The following is an 18,502-nucleotide window of genomic DNA, read 5'->3' as shown; positions in this document are numbered from 1 at the left end:
AACAATCAGCATTAGTCTGAGGTAAGAACAAATAGAGGCAACTATCTGATGACGCAGAATAAAGAGAGAGAAGAGCTGGATTTTGCTCAAGTAGATTGAAAGAGCCAGTGGCATTGGAAGGATTATTAGGGATGATAGAAGTGACAATTTGTTTGACCTAGTAACTGCTCTAATTAGTGGCCATCTCTTTCAATATGAATATCCCACTGAATATTTGCAGTAACTCTCCTCGAAACAAAACAAATGTGTTCAGATCTCCTCTGGGTAGGGGGAGGCTGCCGTTACTACTGAGTCAGAACTGGGGGGAGGGATCAGATGATATTAAGTGCTCTAAAAACATGCTCTCTCTTCAACTGGCAGGAGCATCTCAAAGTGATTGGTTTTTTCTATGTATAGCTCTAATTAAAGGTCTGGGTTTCAATTAGTCTCTTGTTTTCCTGGCCTATAATGTCACATGTCTGTCAGAACATTTTGTTTTAAGCAGAAAGCTCACCTGTAAAGGCCCAGCCAGTACACATACTGCTCTGAGATATTTTTAGTTATAAATGAGGTGGGATTTTAAAAATTTATATGGGAATGAGGCATCCAGGTCCTAATGAAATTCACTTTGATGTGAGCATACAACCCACCAAGGTACCTTCAAAGTGTCTCAAAGGGCAAAATGTGGTAACTGTGCTTCAAATTCATTTTCAAAGGTGAATGGTCAACTTTGTCAGAACACTTCCAGATTTAAAAAATATTTTTAAATTGACATGTCCCAACTTCAGAAGTCCCCACAAGCTAAAGCTGGTTACACTCAGCCTGGTGCAGGTTCTCAATTCCTCTCAAATGTTGTTTCTGTTAATGAGACAGGAACCTGGTTCCCCCATGGGAAAACCTCTCTTTCCAAGTCTAACCAGAGAGATGCCTGATGAAATGATGGCTCTGCAACTGGCAGTGTGTGTGAGACACCATCACTGACATTCCCTGGGAGCCCCTCTGCCCTTAATTTCCTTTGCCTGACCCTTCCCTCCACTTGCCCTGCCTCTGCTTTGAGCAGGTTATATGACCCTGTGGGTCACCTCAAGGACGATTACAGTAGGAGAGCAGCAGCTGACACGTGTGAGCTGTGCAGGCAGGATGGAGCAGCTGTCTGCAGGTTAATTTGTATTGCTGGGAAGGGTCACAACCCAACTTCACTGACTTGCTTTACCTGAGGTATAAACCAAAGTCCGAGCTGCTGCTGCTTGGCTTTTTCTCTGCTCTTTCGGAGGCTTTTGTAAGAAACAATGTATTTGACAGAGTTAAATGACACAGTAACTGAGAAATATATCTTTATTATTAGAATGTTTATATTCTAAAAACTTTTATCTGGGATTACAGTACAATCCAATTTCTTTCTAATTAACTAAACTGGCATTTGTTTGGCAAGTTAGTGTAAATTAGGCTTTGAAAAGTTTAAAAACATGCAACTTCTCTTACTCTTTTCCTCTTCCTCCCTGAAAAGGACAACTTACAGTCAAAATTTTGGCATGATAAATAATAAAATAAACATCTTATTTGTGAACTAGTAGTTGCACTTAACTTTGGTGACTAACAGAGTAGATAGGCATTTAAAAATAAAAATAAAAATATCCCTTCTGTGTCAGGTGGATAAAGAAACAGATTAATATATTTTACTTTATTATCTTTCTAATGTTCACCCTTATTATCTTCAAAAAAGGTCATTTCTTCAGGTTTGTGGAAGGATGTGGGAAGCAATAGAAAAAAACCACAAGAATGCTTCAACTGTAGCTTGCCTACAAAAGTTGTTGTAACACACAATCTGACCCAAGCCCATGCAACACAATGAACAACTCCTTTTCACCACACACAATGCCTAGCATAAGGCCAAGTGTGGCCTTGTGACAGAGTTAAATAAATATTAAAATATCATTACAACCTAAGTACCTGAATTGGTTTTACACTGTGACTTCCTACTGAAACAGTGTTGAGAAACTTTTAAACATATAGCTGATTGTTCCATATACACTATTTTAAATAAAAGTGAGGAATAATACTCTTTCTTCACTCTGCTACTTTCTGGGAGCTCTGTACACTGACAAATGTATGACATCTGTAGTTACCTGATCCTAGCTGACTGATTGGTCATCTTCTGCTTTAAAAATATTGCCACTTGGGTGCTTATTGCAGCAGTAATCATAGTGATACACTGTCTTTTAATACTCAGTTCTGCTTACAGACATAGTTATAAAAAATGAAAAACATTTTTCACAAATCTTTGTACACATACTGTAAAAATCACCTTCCACATAAACAATTTACATCTGTTATGAGCATTTAAAAAATAAATCACACAGACTTGTCTCCCCTATCCTTTCTTTTTCTTGAGAAAACAAATCCCATCAGTAACATTATCAGGATGTTCATATCTGTAAACATGGCATGAGGATTCATGTTACCAAAAAACTGTATACACAAAGAAAATCTTGATAAATTAATTCTCTGATAAATAAGGATCCTTTTAATTGGGACAAACCAGTGTAAACACAGGCATTCCTGTTCCGCAGTCATCTCTAACTGCCTTGCATTTGGGTTCTTAGTTCAAAGTCAGTGATCTCTCAGCCCTGTAAAGATTCTTCAGAGATAAAAATGTGAAGGATTTGGGTTGTAATCATGGCCATTTGGGCCTCTCATGCCTGAGACCAAGCACAGGCATTGAACACGATGCCATGCAATAACACGCTGCATTAGCCTGTTGCTTGCTGCACCACAGCTGATAACCTGCTGCTGGCACTTGGCACTGAAACTCCTCCTCGGGCTCAATCTAGCCTGTGCTTGCCAGGGCAGCTTCTGGTCTCCTTGCTAAGGGACACCAGAGGAGCCCAAACTTGTACCAATAGACAATGTGGCTGCTGGCAGAATCAAGTGGTTTAATGTATTTAATAAAAGATGGAAATGTGCTTATAGCCAAAAACCCAGGGTAGCAATCTACTGCTGTAAACAGCCTTCAAGTGACTTTGAGTAGGCCTTTTGCATCTAAGTATGTCTGTTAGTCACTGATCTTACACCTACCTAAGCTGAAAGATTGAATATTTAGGTGCTGATTAAATGGATTCCTCTGAACTTCAGCAGTAACACAGATGGAAAATAAATTAGCAGGCCACATGCTGCCACTAAAATAATTAAACATACAGCCACAGTACTGCCCAGCAAGATAACTGCAGTCATTTAAAATAAGCTCTATAAATGACTAAATAAATAAATAAATAAATACATGAATAAATAGAAAAACCTCCATGTAAACTGAATAAAATGTCACTTCTTTTATAGCGCCCAAAGAGGGAATGGCATAACTAATAGAAATCTTCCATATGTATATATTTCTATATATTATATCTGATATGTTTTGGCATGGCCAGATGGATAGGAAAAAGAAGGATGACTAACTTCATTCAATGTTTGTTGTGTTGAAGCCAAGTTCCTGTGTTACTGTATATTGCTCACCATCCCTATAGCGGTTTGGCCTTTTTACCCATCTTTGATTTTGCACTCACTTTCCTGGCAGAGCAGACTGATTCAACCTTCTTTTGTGCTCTCCATATTTCTCTTGGGCAATCAACAGGTTCATAGAAGCATTTCACTGGCTGCAAGCTGTTTTTTTCATCCTTTGCTTTTTTCAACAAGATCCTTCCTTTTTGAAAGGAATGAGGCTTTGCATCAGGGATGTTATATGAAGCATGTTGACTTCCTCGGCTCCTGAAATTAGTAATAGTGATTATTAATAACTATTATTCAGTCTTGCAAACTAATAGGTCCCCAAAATATCCCAAACCCATACATTTCTGAAGACAAAAATAGTCTTGTTTTACAGAATGAGGCTGCATGTTAAAAACAGAGCTGCAAGATGAATGCCACTTCTCAGTACTCAAAAGCATTCCTCACTAAAATAACCCCTATGTGTGTTCTGGTGCACTCTTCAGGCACGTCCGTCTACACTTTTATTCCAATCAGTATTCTGCTGATTCTGGAGTGCTGAGACCTTACTGAGGTCTATACTTGGTGGTCTGCCGGGATTTTTCAAGATGCACATGTTCACATCAACCTTCTGCAAAGAATGAACATCCCTTGGTCTTTGGAAGACCACACAGCACCATAAAAGTAGAAAGTAGGTGGAGGAACTGTAGGGACTTCTTTGTGGAATCTCAGTGCTGCCCTGGACTGCACCCAGGCCCCAGGGAGCTGCTGCTGCTAATGGCCAGTAGCTCAGGAAACTCCATGCATGCGCTGACTGCCCATCTAGGGAAACTTTAGCTTCCCTTTCAGGCTTTAATTTAAAACAGAAGAAGAAGAAAGGGGAATACAAAAACTGGTGGGAAGAAGGGTATGAAAGCTTAAAGGCCAAAGTAAGCTGGATTCTTTGTTCTCTCTGTGATGGTTCAAGCCCAGCAAGATTTGCAGAAATTGGTGAGCTCAGGTGGAGTGACGGCAAAGTGCCCAGTGCTGCAAAGGCTGAACCATGCACTCCACTTTGAAATTTTACATTGAAACTGCAGTTCCTCAGTTTAGCTAAGTAAGATCATTATACCCCCTTTTAACATAATCTTGAAATGTTTTACAGCAGATACATGTAGTGTAACAGCAGAACTATGAACATAAGGCACCAGCTCACATCTACCCAGATCCTGTGACTGAAGAACAGATGTGCTGATGTACAAGTTCATCTTTTAAGGGATCCCATAGGGCTATTTTCCGTAGCTTGTTATTTCTGAAAACCATGTATCTGTAGTATTACTTCTTCTGGGAGTTAAATGATATTGCACACTTGACAAAGCCAGTTTTGGAAAAAGCTGTGGTTATTCAGGTGTGTACAGTGAAAACCCTCTCCTGCTCTTTAGGAAGATGAGAGGGTGTCATGAAAGCCTGTATTTATTGGTGGGAGGTAGTGAGGGCCATCTGACATAGTAGGAATTAAGCCTTACCTACATAACAGCATTACCTGGTTGGCAGCTTTGCTAACCAGGTTTCACCAGAGGGAAGTTTTGGGAGCTTGCAGACACTGTGTCATCCTGGCCTGGTGCAGGCCTGGGCTCTGACCACTTGCTGGGGTTTAGGAATGACCTGTGTAAATGCACAAGTGTTGGGCACTCTGGTTTACCATCAGTTCTTGGGTACTGTTTGTTACTGTCCATTACTCAGTTGTTGTTAAAAGATGCAGCGTTCTACTTTTCTCAGCTGTTGTTATGGTGAAGAAGTTACATCATTTATTCCCAAGGCATACACAGGCATTACTGCAGGTGATGTTAGGCAGTCCTCTGCTGCACTGAGTGATGCCGTTAAAACCAGAAGGTCAAGGTCAATATGATATGAGGGGCTACCTAAAGGGGCTAAATTGTATTTACATGGAACGAGTTTATGGTAGAGAAGACAGCTGTCTGTCCCCAATTCACAGTCAGGGTAGGATGGAGGTCACTGCGTGTGAAATGCAAAGCTGCCCCCTCCAGACGTGGGAAATGCTTTTTCACTAAAAGAAGCATCTCTGCAATGTAAGTGACTGTGAGAGTCTGAACTTCTACTTACACATATTCCTAATCTGTTGTGTTATGGAGAATGGCCTATGGTGTAATGGGAGAAAGTCCCAAACTCATGTCTCCACTAGGAAAGGGTGCACTGCCTGACTGTCACTTGGCCAAGCAGCACGTGGTGCTCTAAGCCACCTGCTGGGACTCATGACCAAGTCACAAAGACATGGGAGACCAGCCCCAATTAGTTCTGCTGCTTCCATGACAGCTGCTTGAGTAACCCGAGATTGTTAATGCCCATGCTTTGTCAGGGCACTTGTTTGGTTATATGAGTGTTACTGTCAGTTAGGAAATGACAACTGTCTCTCCTACCTATGGAATGTTAAAAGATATTTCCAACTGAAACTTGGACTGTGTTTGCCAAAGAGATTCAAGTCCTGTAGCTTTGCAATAGGCTATTATAGTCAGCCGAAGGAGTAATCTGTTTAACAGAAAATTAGTATTCTTTATTTTCTTTAGAGAATATCTGAATTTAGTTTTGTTTTAGTAGAAATCTGTTTTTCCTCAATTACATGACATAAATATAGACCACATGCAGGTATAGAACCTGACCAAACCCAACCTATAAGGTAAAATGCAAAAGCAGAAATGCAAGCATATCAACTTGGTGCATTTTAGTAAAAAAAAGGAGATATACATACAGGCATCTGGGTTTCTTATTTAATGAAATGTCTGTAAACTGCAATGAAAATAAAACCAGGTTACTACTATTACATTTTCAAGTAATTAAAGTACAAGGATAAAATGTACACAATCTTTAAAACCGTACTTCCATTCTCACCTGCTGTTAAAACTAGAACAACACTCATAAAAGAAACCAAAAAATCCTCCTCTTTTACAGATTATTACTCTTCCATCTTATAAACGTCTTTAAAGTTCATAGTAAGTGAGTTGTTAGTGGTTGGATTTTTCCCATTATTTTTATTATAACTATGATCAAAGTAAATTGAAAGAAGTGTGAGCTGAACAGAGATCTTTCACATTAGGTTAAACAGTATGGATACAATGAGAAGTAATTATTGCGTTCAAGATAATTAATAAAGGGCAGTGGCTGAATAAGCTGTATGAAATTAACTTTCAGATCCTTTAGTTTTTCAGTGATACATTTCCTTTACACAAGTGGCTAGGAAACTACAACTACAAGCCCTTGGCTCTGCCAGACTTGCACTGAAGGGTGGAGGGTGAGGACACAAACATTCTCTCCCCCTCCTGCAAATTCTGAGACCAGCTAGGGACAGCATAGCCTCAGTGCCAGCCCAAATTTGCATTACTTCATTTTTTACAACAGTTTGGTTCACAGTGTGGAAACACTTTGTCTAGTCCCTCTTTTGGTGGGGGTCAGAAAGGAGGTGTTCAATGCCAGCTCAGCTTAAATCGATCTTAGTACTAAATCCATTCTTTGTATTGAGCTCTCATCAGAGCTTGTACACTGAGCCTTTGAATATCATTTAATGTAGTCACTGAGCCAAGCAAGTCAGATTTGGCATCTGAAAATGATTATGTTCTTGTAAATGTTGCCTCTGTCCCTGGTATTGTCCGCACTTTGCAGATGGATTTTTACCCAGCCTGACTTTGCTTGTCATCTGTCTTGGTTGGAGTCTGGAGCCATCTCATGGTGTACTTTTCTGTACCTCCTGAAGGTCAGGATGGTCAATATTTGGATGGATGACCTTAGAGGAATGCTGAAGTCACCCAGAAAGCAGGGCAGCTGTGTGGAGTGAGGGTTAAAAAGGTCTCTCTTAAAAATGAGAGCCCTCCCCAAGGGACACTGCTGAGCCTGGCATCACAATAAACACGTCCAGAGAGAGAGAGATGATTTAATTTTGAGGCCCATCTGTACGGAGCCCCATAATGTTCTCACAGATACTGTCTCAGATGTCCTGCACTGGATTTCAGCTCATCTACGTTTATTCAGGTCTTAACTAAAGCTTGTTGTCTTCCAAGTAGCTCTGGGAACCTTTTCTTTCCACCACTGCCTACCTGTTCAGTGCTGTGCATGCTCAAAAGCCTTCTTCTCACATCCCAGGGTGAGCAACTACTGAGCACAGGCAGCATGGGGTATTCATTTAAACTGAAAAGTTCCTTGGAAGTCCTGTGCCTAAAACTTGTCATATAAATGTAATGCATTGTAGGAAAAAGATTGAGTTTATGTATTAAAAACGTGGGCTTTTAAAGAAATAATGTATTTTAAAAAGCAATGTTCTTTGATTTCTAGTCCATGGGGTACAGGCCTGTGGGAATCCATTCACCATTTCTAAGAGTCTCATGACAGGTAACTACTGAAAGCAAGATGATTTGGAGCAGGCTGATATGCCACCTATAGGGAGCCACGTCTTTCCTGAAAATCTTTTGGCATCCCAAAAAGACTGCCAAGTTATATTTAAAAAGTGTTCATGGCAAAGGCAACAGCAGCAAGAGCCAAAGCTGGAAAAAATTTTAAGTATCTATCAAATATTTCATTGCTCTCCCTCTACCGTCTTTGATGATTGCTGCTCTGACACTCCCTGCTCCTTTCTCTCATGAAAGTGGCAGTTTAAAACACAAATAAAACACACCTAAAGAAACATTTCACAAATGCACATATGCCTGCAGTAGCGATTGGCCTGAGCCGCTGAGCCCACCCGTATTCAAACTCCAGTACTTTGGCTCCAGGGGGAGGTTGACAGTAAAGGGAAGGACTCTGCTGGCTTACCACGTGCTCACTGACGTCGGTGTGGTTGCACACCATCTGCTGGTTTTGGTAATATTCTAGCTGCCTTTCTGCCAGATCCACGCGCTGCAACAGGTTCTCAATGAAGTGCTGGAGCCTGGCTTTCCCCCGCACTTCTTTTTCTGCTGCTTCTTCCAGGAAGTGGTTGAAAGTAACAACTTCTCTGCAAGATGGAAACATTGCAAAGAGGCCACATTTAGATAACAGAAGGGCTCTGGTCTCGCTGTTTTCAAAAACTACTGGTGTTTCTGCAGTTTTTCATGGCGATAGCACATAGTGGCTAACTACGGTCCTTCACTTTTGTCAAAAGATTTCAACTTTTTTGTGGACAAAGTGAAGATCTGGAAACCTGAATGCTGAATTTAAATTTATAGGCAGTGGGTTTGGGGTGGGGTTTTTTCACATTATTTGGTCTCTTGGAAATAGTCTTCAGTGATCCACAGGGTAGAAATATCATTAAGCATCACCTCTCGAGGTATCTGGAAACAGCTGTATCTGCTTTCTGGTTTTTTACTTAACCATGAGCATATCAGTTCTGAAACATGAAGAGAAAGAGATGAACTCCCAAATTTATCTTTCCATTTCATCATAATCTTACAACAGTCATTTAATGTTGCTGCTGGGGTGGTTCCTAACTTAAGAGAGCTACTGTGACCATTAAACTTCATTTTGGCTGCAAACCTACAAGTATGTTCAAATTTGGTGTTATAATCTGGAGCCAGTGGGAGCATGGGGGATTAACAGATAATCTACAGATTATAGACCAAGGAGTAGATGTGTGGGAAGAGCAAGTTTTAGGTAAGGAGTTTATGAGTGTGTCTAGTCTAGTAACACAACTGGAAGAAACAGCAGCAGTGGCTGTGAAAGCTCCCAGCTCTGTACTGAGACACTGCTCATTCCTAAGTTCTCTCCATTCTATCAGTTTACTATCACTAATCAGGACACCATTTGGACCTCTAATATCAGAGGACTATTTGGGTGGAAGAAGTTTGCTTACAGATTGAAGCACGTATTACAAAAGAAGACAAATCTGAGCATGTAGGACTTCCCTGGTTAATAAATGCCTGGATAAATATTTCTTACTCTGCCAATGAAGCCATGTTAATTTTTGCTTTGTACAAAACAGAGCGGGTGGGAGTTGAGGGAACCCGTGCTTGCCAAATGAAAAAGGGCATGATTGCTCAGTAGAAATACATCGCCTGAGGAAAAAGCATTTTAAGTACAAACTATGAAATAGTTTGTAGCAGAAATAACCTTTCAAAGCTTAGCTTGTTTATAACAAATCCAAAGTTTCTCTGTATTTTATTGTTTTAACTCAGCATAGTTGTAGTTAATTGGTTTACTGTAGTATAATTGTTTCACCAGCGAGCTGCTTTGTACTGAGTTAGGCACAAGTGGTCAGCCATGGAAGCTCACCACCTAGGATTCAGGCTGTGCCTGCCCGCTGATCTAATGGTAGGGACGAGGTAAAAACAAGCATATATTGTTTTGGACCAAGAACATCAATGAATATTAGTTTCTATTAACTCACCCACAAAATCTGGCTTAAGAAACAAAGAGGTAACTTGTAACTTGTTTGTTAAGCTCAGCTACTCCATTTCATTTCAAGGCTCTGTACAGTTTAAGTGATTATTAGATTGCCCAGAGCAACCTGATACTAAAGAGCCACTGAGGAACACTTAGGGAGAAGCCAATCTAAACTCATTAAGGTCAGTTTTAAGGCTTTATTGTCACCGCACTTAACAGCACTGTAACTTCTTTGATTTCATGGTGGTTTTAGGCTAACGTAAGAGCAACCTGAAGCCCTTGGAGTTTCATCAGGCTCCTCTTTTACAGGGGACAGGGAGCTCAAAAGCACAGCTACTCAGCAGGTTGGCTCCAAATCCCTCTCCCTTTGGGTAAGGAAGATCTGTGCGTAGCCTGGCAGGCTGCTGACCCTCCAGTGGGAAGGGTGGGAGAGTGGGGAGCTACCAGCCTGGGACACCATGAGGATGTCCTTCCCAGGGACACATGCAGCTTGTGAGTTTTGCTGCAGCAGGAGGCCACAAATATGAGTACCTGGCATTTTTTAAAAAGGTTGATAGTTTCAAGAATGTTAACATTTGTAGGTGTCTCAGCAAAAGTAATTAAAAAGAATTCATTATTTGTCTGCTCTATGGCATGAATAATCACCGACAGATTTTTCCTTTCCTACAAATATTTCACTAATATGCCATAAGGAGGCCAGGGGGAAGCAGTGGTTTTTTAGGAAGACCTAGATGACTATCAGAAGGAGAAGAAGAAACTCCTAATGTCAATAAATTCCCTAGTACTGTCCTTGCTTTCTAGACTGCTAAAGATAACTTGGCATCCTACATGCCATTATTTGTAGGAATTGTTATTAGCAGCAGTAGTAGCATCTCCATAATTTCTCTCTGTTTAGCTGCCTCTGTACAGCCTATGAACCTGCCTTTAATAACTTTAATCTAAAAATTTTCCTTTGGGCTGAAATACACTCTGTAAATTCCCTTTGGAAAGACAGGAGCCAGAACGTACCCACGCATTAGGGCTCCGTCACACGCCTTGCACTGATAAGGAGCACTTCTGTTAGTTCAGCTACTTTCTGTTTCCACTTCATTCTCATCTCTCAGAAGAACAAGATCAAGCCCCGAGGAGTGACTGCTAATAGCTCTTTCTACTTGCTCCAACACTTCTTCCTCAGAGAGCTCACTCCATGCCACGGCTATGCCTTGGCTACCTGAAGAGAGTTCCCTGAAGAAATTTTACCCTCTTCCCACTGTGAACAATAGGGAAATGGTTCAAAGAATTCATGTAGCTTCCTGCAGCTGCTGTTTATCTGTCTAATTGCTCTTCTTGTCTCTTGTAGTTTGCCCAGATATTTTCTTAGCCATGCTGATGACCCTCTCCCTTCAATTCTATTTCTAGATATCTGTGATGATTTTTTGCTTATGTTCTTTACTTTCAGTTTATTTCTCCAGAACCTCTGCCAAGCTTTTGAGGATTATGTGATAAGATTTCTGTCTTTCACCCTCTTTTCTTACGCTTGTGGAAAGGTGGATGTTCACAGAGGTTTGACACTGCTCCTCATGAAGTCAGGGGGGAAGCTGAGGCTGTGAATATTGTGGGGCCCACTTGGTAGAGGCATAAACCAGAGCACAGCAGCATGGGCCCATTGGGCTCTGTGTCTTGACAGCACAGCCTTGTCAGCAGCGTTCACCTGAAACAGGAATCATTTTGTTAAAGCCTGGCTCAGATCTGAGGTGTTGCCCTTACTAACGAGAGGTCTCTGCTACCCTGCACTGACTATTCCACATCTGAAGCACTTCTGTTATATTGAGTAAAGGTTACATGGAGTTACTAACTCCCCCTGTGAATACCTCTGCTCTCAGCATCATCTCTTTACTGCTCTGCTTCTCTGCCCAGCAGACTCTTGCCCCTTTCACCCAGTTCTGCACCCTATAAGCACTTGCTTATAGGGGTAAACAACAGATCCTGCCACTACATTTTCTGAGTGGTGTAGATGATGCTCAGTGCAGCTTAGATCTCTTAAATTTCTGTAATCTCATCTGTTCATAGCTTACTATACCAATACTAAGGTATATTGTATGCAAAATGTTTACAGGGCTATGACTGGGCAGCAGGGAGAAAGGTAGGTTTCTTACTTTGTCTTTGATGGTGCTCCTGTCAGACAAAACCTTTCAGGAAGAGGGAATTGCTCCTGCTGCCTGGAGAGCAGAGGGTGTATTGAGCTGCCAGCAGCAGGGTGAGGCAAGTGAGAGGGAAAGACAAGGGGGATGCAACCTGGGAGGTGTCCAAGAGGAGCAGGAGATGCCTGTACTGCCAGAGTGTCAGAGAGGAGCTCTTCCCAGAGCCAGAGGAGTCCAGGGGAAATTTACTGCAGTACAGCAGGCACTTCAGAGGTGTTCAGCTGAAAAAACAAGTGCAGGGGGAAGAACTCACTGTAAGTAAAAACTTGCTGCCAAAGCTTTTAATTTAATCTGACTCTGCCAGGAAGTTAACCTGTTCCAGTTAACCAGACTTAAGTAGTTTGGCATTTTTCATTCCAAATCCAGCCTAGCCCAAAAACTTCTTCATGGAGGCTGTAACCATGAAACAACCTGAGATGTTCATGGTAAATAAAGTTATAAATCACAGCCTGAGTAGGTGACATTTATTCTTCTGCCTTTACCACTAGATTATTCAGTGCTCCTTTAGGATGAGTGAGCTGCAGTTCTTGTTTACTGGAGCAGTTGCCAGCACATGGATACTGGGATATGCTTAGTATTTGTATGATTTTCAGCAGCTAAGCACGTGATACACTGAGTAGATGCAGAGGGTGGGACAGCTCCAGCTCCTTAACACCTGACAAGAAGGGCTAATTATTTCTCACATTGCAACCAAGCCCTCCCACGGATGCATAGTACTGGCCCCAGGACTGTGCACAGCAACACTGACACCTGCAGCTGCTCTGTAGGTGGAGACAAGCACGAGGCGCCATGCAGATTCTGCACCCAGTATCAAATCACTTTAGAGAATTACAGTTAGCATAACTCTGCCTAAAATCAATAGAAAACCAAACACATTATTTTACCTGAAGGTGGGAAAATTCCTATCACAGTATGTAGTAAAGTCATTTATTTGTCAAAATATTTAATATATATATATTCATTAAGTATTAATTCCACTGACCTTATCCATCACTCAACTGGTGTTTTTGCCTGAAGGCTGCTGTTATTCATTAGGTTGTGGTTTCACATTCCCACACCACTAATAGCACATTTGATTTAAGAGGTTCACACCTCCTCCCCTCAGAAAGTTATTGCACCCATTCAGTGGGCTGTATTCTAGATCTGAGCCCTGAACTTACTGAGGTGACACTGAAGATTAAAAGCTTTATTTCACAGACCCATTCTGTGGGACGTTCATGCTAGGCTTAAACCTGTGCAGCTGCATGGGGGGAGGGGAGTAATCTCTCGAGTAGGAAGATGAAAGAAAACAGGAAAGAGGGAGCAGGATTACCTAAAACTGAGGGTGGAAGAACAATGTGTAATTGCAGTTGTACTCTGCTTAAAGCAAATCAAAACTGTTTTGTTGTACAAATGAAATTCCTATTTTAAGGAAAGCTGTTTTAAAGCACAAATTGCAGTGATCTCTAAAAGCCAGCTCTTAATGCCATTGTCAAGATGCTATCTGCACAGATAATTTCATTAATTGCAAACTTAAGGTAAAGCCACTGGCAAGAATAACTACTGCCCACCACAGCTATTCTGAAATAATCCTTGCATTCCAGGCTATGTCAGAGCAGAGGCATGACCAGTCTCAAAACAAATGCATTAGACTGGTTAGAGAAATTACTGTCAGAGATATGGCAAGGTACAACATTAATGATCTTACTCTATGATTAGGAGCCAAAGTGAAAGTGTTTAAGATACCACTAAAGGTAGATTCCAGCCAAAGACCATCACTTCAAATGCTTATCCTGTTTACCAGTTTCAGTTTTCTTACATAACATCTAGAAACAAGCCTCTCAGTGTCCTCCAGAAGTTAAGTTCATAGCTGGTTTTTGTTTCAATGATTTTCTTGATATCTTATTCAACAAAGTCTTAAGCCCTTTGGGCATGCTTCAGTGTTATCTTTAAGATCACAGTACTCACTCTGAGTTGCATTTTCCTTCATCAAACATTGAATAATCCCTTTCAGGGCACATTTCTAATTAAATCATTCCTTTGCTCAGCAGCTCTGTGCTTAGAGTAATACTATCTCAATTATGCATTAGTACAGTCAGTGTTACACCTCCAGCTGTCCTGCCCCTCAACACAGTTCACCTCCATGAGGGCCTCACACCAGTATCACAGCACGTAACTGCATGCATATTGGCACTGCCATTTTTGTAAGGAAACAAAGAGAAAATTTAACTAAAAAGATATGTTCACTTCATCACTGCCTTTCTTGGACTGCTAAAGGCTTTATTTAAAAGATACAAAAAATAATCAACTGACAAGTCTAAAGAAATAACCTTCTGATCCTACAAACTCTTCAAATGGGCAGCCCTGTTCCTGCTGATGGTCTAAACCAATTCTCAGGTGTTTCAGGGAAGGTGTTTTCTTTTTTCTCCTGCTAAGAGGAAAAGATTTTCAGCTACACTAGCTCAGTACCAATGCTAATTTTAGGAAAAGTTATCCATATTCACAAGATTGCTTATGGAAAAAAAAAATCCAAAGAAACTGATGAAAGCATTTATTTCTGAAGGTCAGCAAGTATCAAAGCAGTCCCTAAGGGATGCCTTTGACTTTCTGCAATCTGCAGTGAGAACTGTTTCTGCAATTTCCATTAAGCAGTCTTGTTTGGCTTTCTAATCATCTGGACTTCTTCCAGAAATCAAAGCCAAAGTTGAGATCCTCCTTTTTTGAAGGACAATGTCTTTTTAGCACACCAAGTAAGTTTTGAACACACAAAGGATTGACTATATATGCAGGTCTCAGAGTTTACCAACGGCCCATGAGAAAGCCAGGCAAGTGTCACTGTTGTTACCAAAGTCATGAATATCCTTTCTTCTCTCCTCTACTACTGCACACCACCCAGTGCCTCCCTGCTGCTGGAGCAAAGCTAAGTGTCCCAGGCATTTTTAGAGAATCAAATCTGAAAAGCTGCTCTAGAACTATCAGCCCTGTTCTTACAAAGCATTGTTCTATACATACCTTTGTTCTCAATTTGCTACTTATACAATGATCTTTCAATTGGAAAGCCAAACAGTGCATTTTTCTGTGGCACTATCCCTTGTTATCCCCCAAGATGGGAAATGCAGGAACTATCTGAACGAGAGAAAACCCAACACATTTCCAGTTTTTCCTAAGTGAATTCAACCTATTCCTACACCCTGCCTACCCTCCCAGTGCCCTCAGAGTAACTTCAGAGGCAATGCTGTGGGGCTGGGCACAGACACAGCTCTGATAATTCTTCCATCCTACCCACTAGCATGCATTATGCACGTGTACCTTTAGAAAATAACACACTACTGTGTAAGAGCTGTTCACTCATTCCTCTGGCTGCTCTTGCTTCCAAGTCTTTTTGTTGAAAGTGGAAGCAAAACCCTAAGGAGCAATACCCTGTACTCTGTGAAGTCTCTTGTGCAGCTGCCTCTTTTGGTTAGTGTTTCTTACTAGCCAAGAACCTTCAGCCTTCCCTGTAACACCAACTTAGGAGCTACCTCATCATTTGTTTATGCATTCACCCTCCTCCTTTCAAGACTAGAATTCTAACAGCAATCATCTGAGCTCCTGCCCCTTTCCCGAGCCTGGCAATGTCCTAGTGTGAAAGACAATGTTTTCCCACTTCTCATTCTGTATTCAGTCTTTTCTGGCCTCAGAACACCAACCAGCCTGACAGCACTGCTGGGTAAGCAGTCTGCCAAAGAGCAAGTGGTCTCCTCTTGTTCCTTTTCCTAATACAGTTAAAAGTCACAGCTTTTTATTTTTCTTTTGAAACATCAGCGTCCTTTGCCATCCTCCTATCTCATACCCATTCTTTCACTCAGATTACTCAATTGCCCCCTTCTTTTCCCGCAAGCTCTTTTCTCCTTCTGCAGCACTGCAGAACTTCGGGATTGTTCCACTGAATGGTTTCTTTCTCCTGACAGTCATGTTTTTCCTTTTGGGATCCTAGCCTTGATTTTTAAAAACACATTCTGCCTTTAGTTTGGGGTAAGATTCATGCCACTTAACTTTAGATACCTGAAATTCTGCATCTAGCCTACAACAGCTGCTTACCTGAGGTCTCCTGGTAGTCTGCAAAAGGAAGAAGGACCTTCACAGAGCAATCCCTCCCCCTCTAAGATACTTTTCTAGAAGAAATAGTGTGACTCACACTATGAAAGAGCCCAGGAGGGCAGTCTGGCTAGATGGGTATATCAAAACTGCTTGAAACTGTATGTTATCTTCATGGCTTCCCTCCAGCATACTTTCAAATCTGCCTCAGTTACACTATTATTTTCAGCTTCACCTTGAGTCCTTCAATCTTCTCTTCCCTGAGGATCACCTGATACTTTAAAAGTCAGAGGTTCTGTTGAATATCCCTTCAAGGAAGATACACATCTCAGAGGCTCAAATCCCACCACCTTTATGTATCCCCTCTTCTGGGAAATCTATAGCACTGCTTCAAGATAGATGGCTCCTACTGATGTGGGAGCCGTTATCATCTTTTCTTTCTTGTCCTTAGACTACAGGAAGGAATGATGAAAGCCCTCCAAACTTCCTACACTGGACTCCTACACCACCTTCCTTATTTCTTGTAAGATCAGTGTCATGGCAACTAGCACTTCTCATCTTCCCTTTGTAAGCCGATGAATTGGTTTAGAGGCATGCCATTACCAAGGCTCTTTATTTCCATTTCTCTAAAATAAGTTGTGTTGCTCTGAAAAGCCTGAAAGGTTGCAGTAAGTGCTGAATAAACCAAGTAGTTCATGTATAAATTATATATCAGCTATCACTACATTTTTAATGGATGCAGCATGAACGTATTTTTAGATGGCTTAGGTTAGTCAGAGCTCTGGCATCTGCATCCCAATCCCATATAAGGGGTTCCTGTTTCAGATTTCTGTGTCCATCTAAAACACTAGACAGGAACTACTACATGGCCTTTTCAACACTGTCTCCAGTAAAGCTTTGCTGATGCACAGGAGACTATCGCACTTCACAGGCAGCCTGCTGACCACGGTGGGATGGCGTAAGGGAAAAGGTGCTATTCGGTATTCTCGCATACTTCATCCAGACTTACCCACCCTATCTTCTTAAAAAGACAACGCATTAGAGGTGTCGGTGTAAATCAGATTACATGCTGATGAGAGCTTCTACTTGTCCCTACCCCCATGAAACCAGTGGCAAAACACAGTCATTAGAATGTGCAGAAGTTAGTCACTAGGGAGCCAAGCATGAAAGCCACCTGCTCAGGGAGCTGTCCCCTGCCCTGTTAGTTACTTGGGAGTCAAGTGTGAAAGCCACCTGCTCAGGGAGCTGTCCACTGCCTTGCAGGGGACATGGTCACATGGGCTACAACTCTAGAAATACAGCGATCTGAAGCTGGTGAGGTCCAGGACCTTTCATAATCAGCAAGCAACTGAGCCATTCCCTCTCTTCTCTCCCAAAGGCTGTCACTCGCGCAGGAGCTGGCCAGCCCTCGCCAAGCCATCGGCTCTCGCCTCCCCACTTACTCCTCTTTCCGGTGAAGCTCCTCCTCGGACTCGCTGAGCCGCTGCTTCAAAGCTGCGATCATCTCCACCGCCACATCCACCTGCCTGCTCAGGGCCCGCTCTCGCCGCTGCACCTCCTGCTTCTTCTGGGACAGCTGCACGAACGCTGCCCGCACCTCCAGCAGCTCCGCCGTCTTCTGGGACAGCTCTTTGGTAAGCTTGTCGATCCGCTTCTCGATCGTTTTGTCCACGGCCTCTACCATCCTGTTAAACTTTTCTCTGACGTGTGCCTCGAAGGAGGCTTTGGAGTCAGTGGCCGGGAGGCCGGGTTTGGAAACCTCGCTGGGAGACTCAGCCGACACATAGTTGGCCAGGTAGGAGCCGGGCCGCTCCGCTGCCAGCTCCCGCGGCTGCCCGCCTTTCCCGCTCCCGCAGGACGCACCGCCCAAGTTCAGGTAGGGCCCCGCGGGCTGCGCGGCAGAGCCGCCGGGGCTGCCCGGGCTGCCCTGGGCTGCGGGCTCCGGCGGAGACACCAGCTCCGCGTCCTTCAGCGGGGAGAACAGGCTGCTCCTGGCCAGGAGGCTGCTCTCTTGGAAGCTGTGGCTGTACTCCAGGTGCACCCGCAGAGAGGAGAGGCTCCGGAACCTGGTGTGGTCGCCGCATCGCGGGCAGCGGAAGGGGAGGCTGACGCTGCCGAGCGGCTCCGGCCAGGGGTGCCCGCCTTCATCCCGGGCTGTCTGTTGCATTCCTCGCCGGGAGGGAACAGCCCGCGTCCGCGCCCGACGGGGAACTTGGGAAACTTTCCCGGCGATTCCTCAGGGGTACCGCGCCATCTCCGCCCGGCGCCCGGGGACGCGGCCGCACGGCCCCGCCGGCTCGGCGTGGCTCCGCTCGCCTCGGCGCGGCTCCGCTCGCCTCGGCCGCCGCCCGGGCCTTGCCGGAGCGGAGCGGCGCCGGGCCCCGGCTTGGCGCGGGCCTCGGCCGCCCGCAAGGTCGCCGCACTCACCCGACTTGTTGCTGGCGGCGGCGACGGGGCGGCGTTTTCAG

The 18,502-nt window shown here is 43.2% G+C and overlaps 2 protein-coding genes across 5 annotated transcripts in view; one reads left to right on the top strand and one right to left on the bottom strand.

The window, feature by feature from the left end:
- Nucleotides 1-1,296: 1,296 nt before the first annotated feature.
- On the bottom strand, nucleotides 1,297-18,494 carry ZNF365 (zinc finger protein 365). Its single transcript, XM_010400916.4, has 4 exons — nucleotides 17,477-18,494; nucleotides 8,254-8,434; nucleotides 6,203-6,240; nucleotides 1,297-3,738 (listed from the first exon to the last, which is right to left on the bottom strand). The coding sequence occupies exons 1-4, from the start codon at nucleotides 18,199-18,201 to the stop codon at nucleotides 3,492-3,494; spliced, it is 1,191 nt and encodes a 396-aa protein (XP_010399218.2). The 5' UTR covers nucleotides 18,202-18,494; the 3' UTR covers nucleotides 1,297-3,491.
- Nucleotides 17,582-18,502, top strand: part of RTKN2 (rhotekin 2) — a 53,257-nt gene continuing 52,336 nt past the window's right edge. For all 4 annotated transcript variants that reach the window (XM_010400766.4, XM_019286526.3, XM_010400771.4 and 1 more), the window contains exon 1: nucleotides 17,582-17,668. The gene's annotated coding sequence lies outside the window, so the exon portion shown is untranslated. The remainder of the gene's footprint in view (nucleotides 17,669-18,502) is intronic.

This window comes from Corvus cornix, chromosome 6, assembly GCF_000738735.6.
Source record: "Corvus cornix cornix isolate S_Up_H32 chromosome 6, ASM73873v5, whole genome shotgun sequence".
In the NCBI taxonomy this organism is placed as follows: domain Eukaryota; kingdom Metazoa; phylum Chordata; class Aves; order Passeriformes; family Corvidae; genus Corvus; species Corvus cornix.
This window is presented reverse-complemented; position numbering and strand designations above follow the sequence as displayed.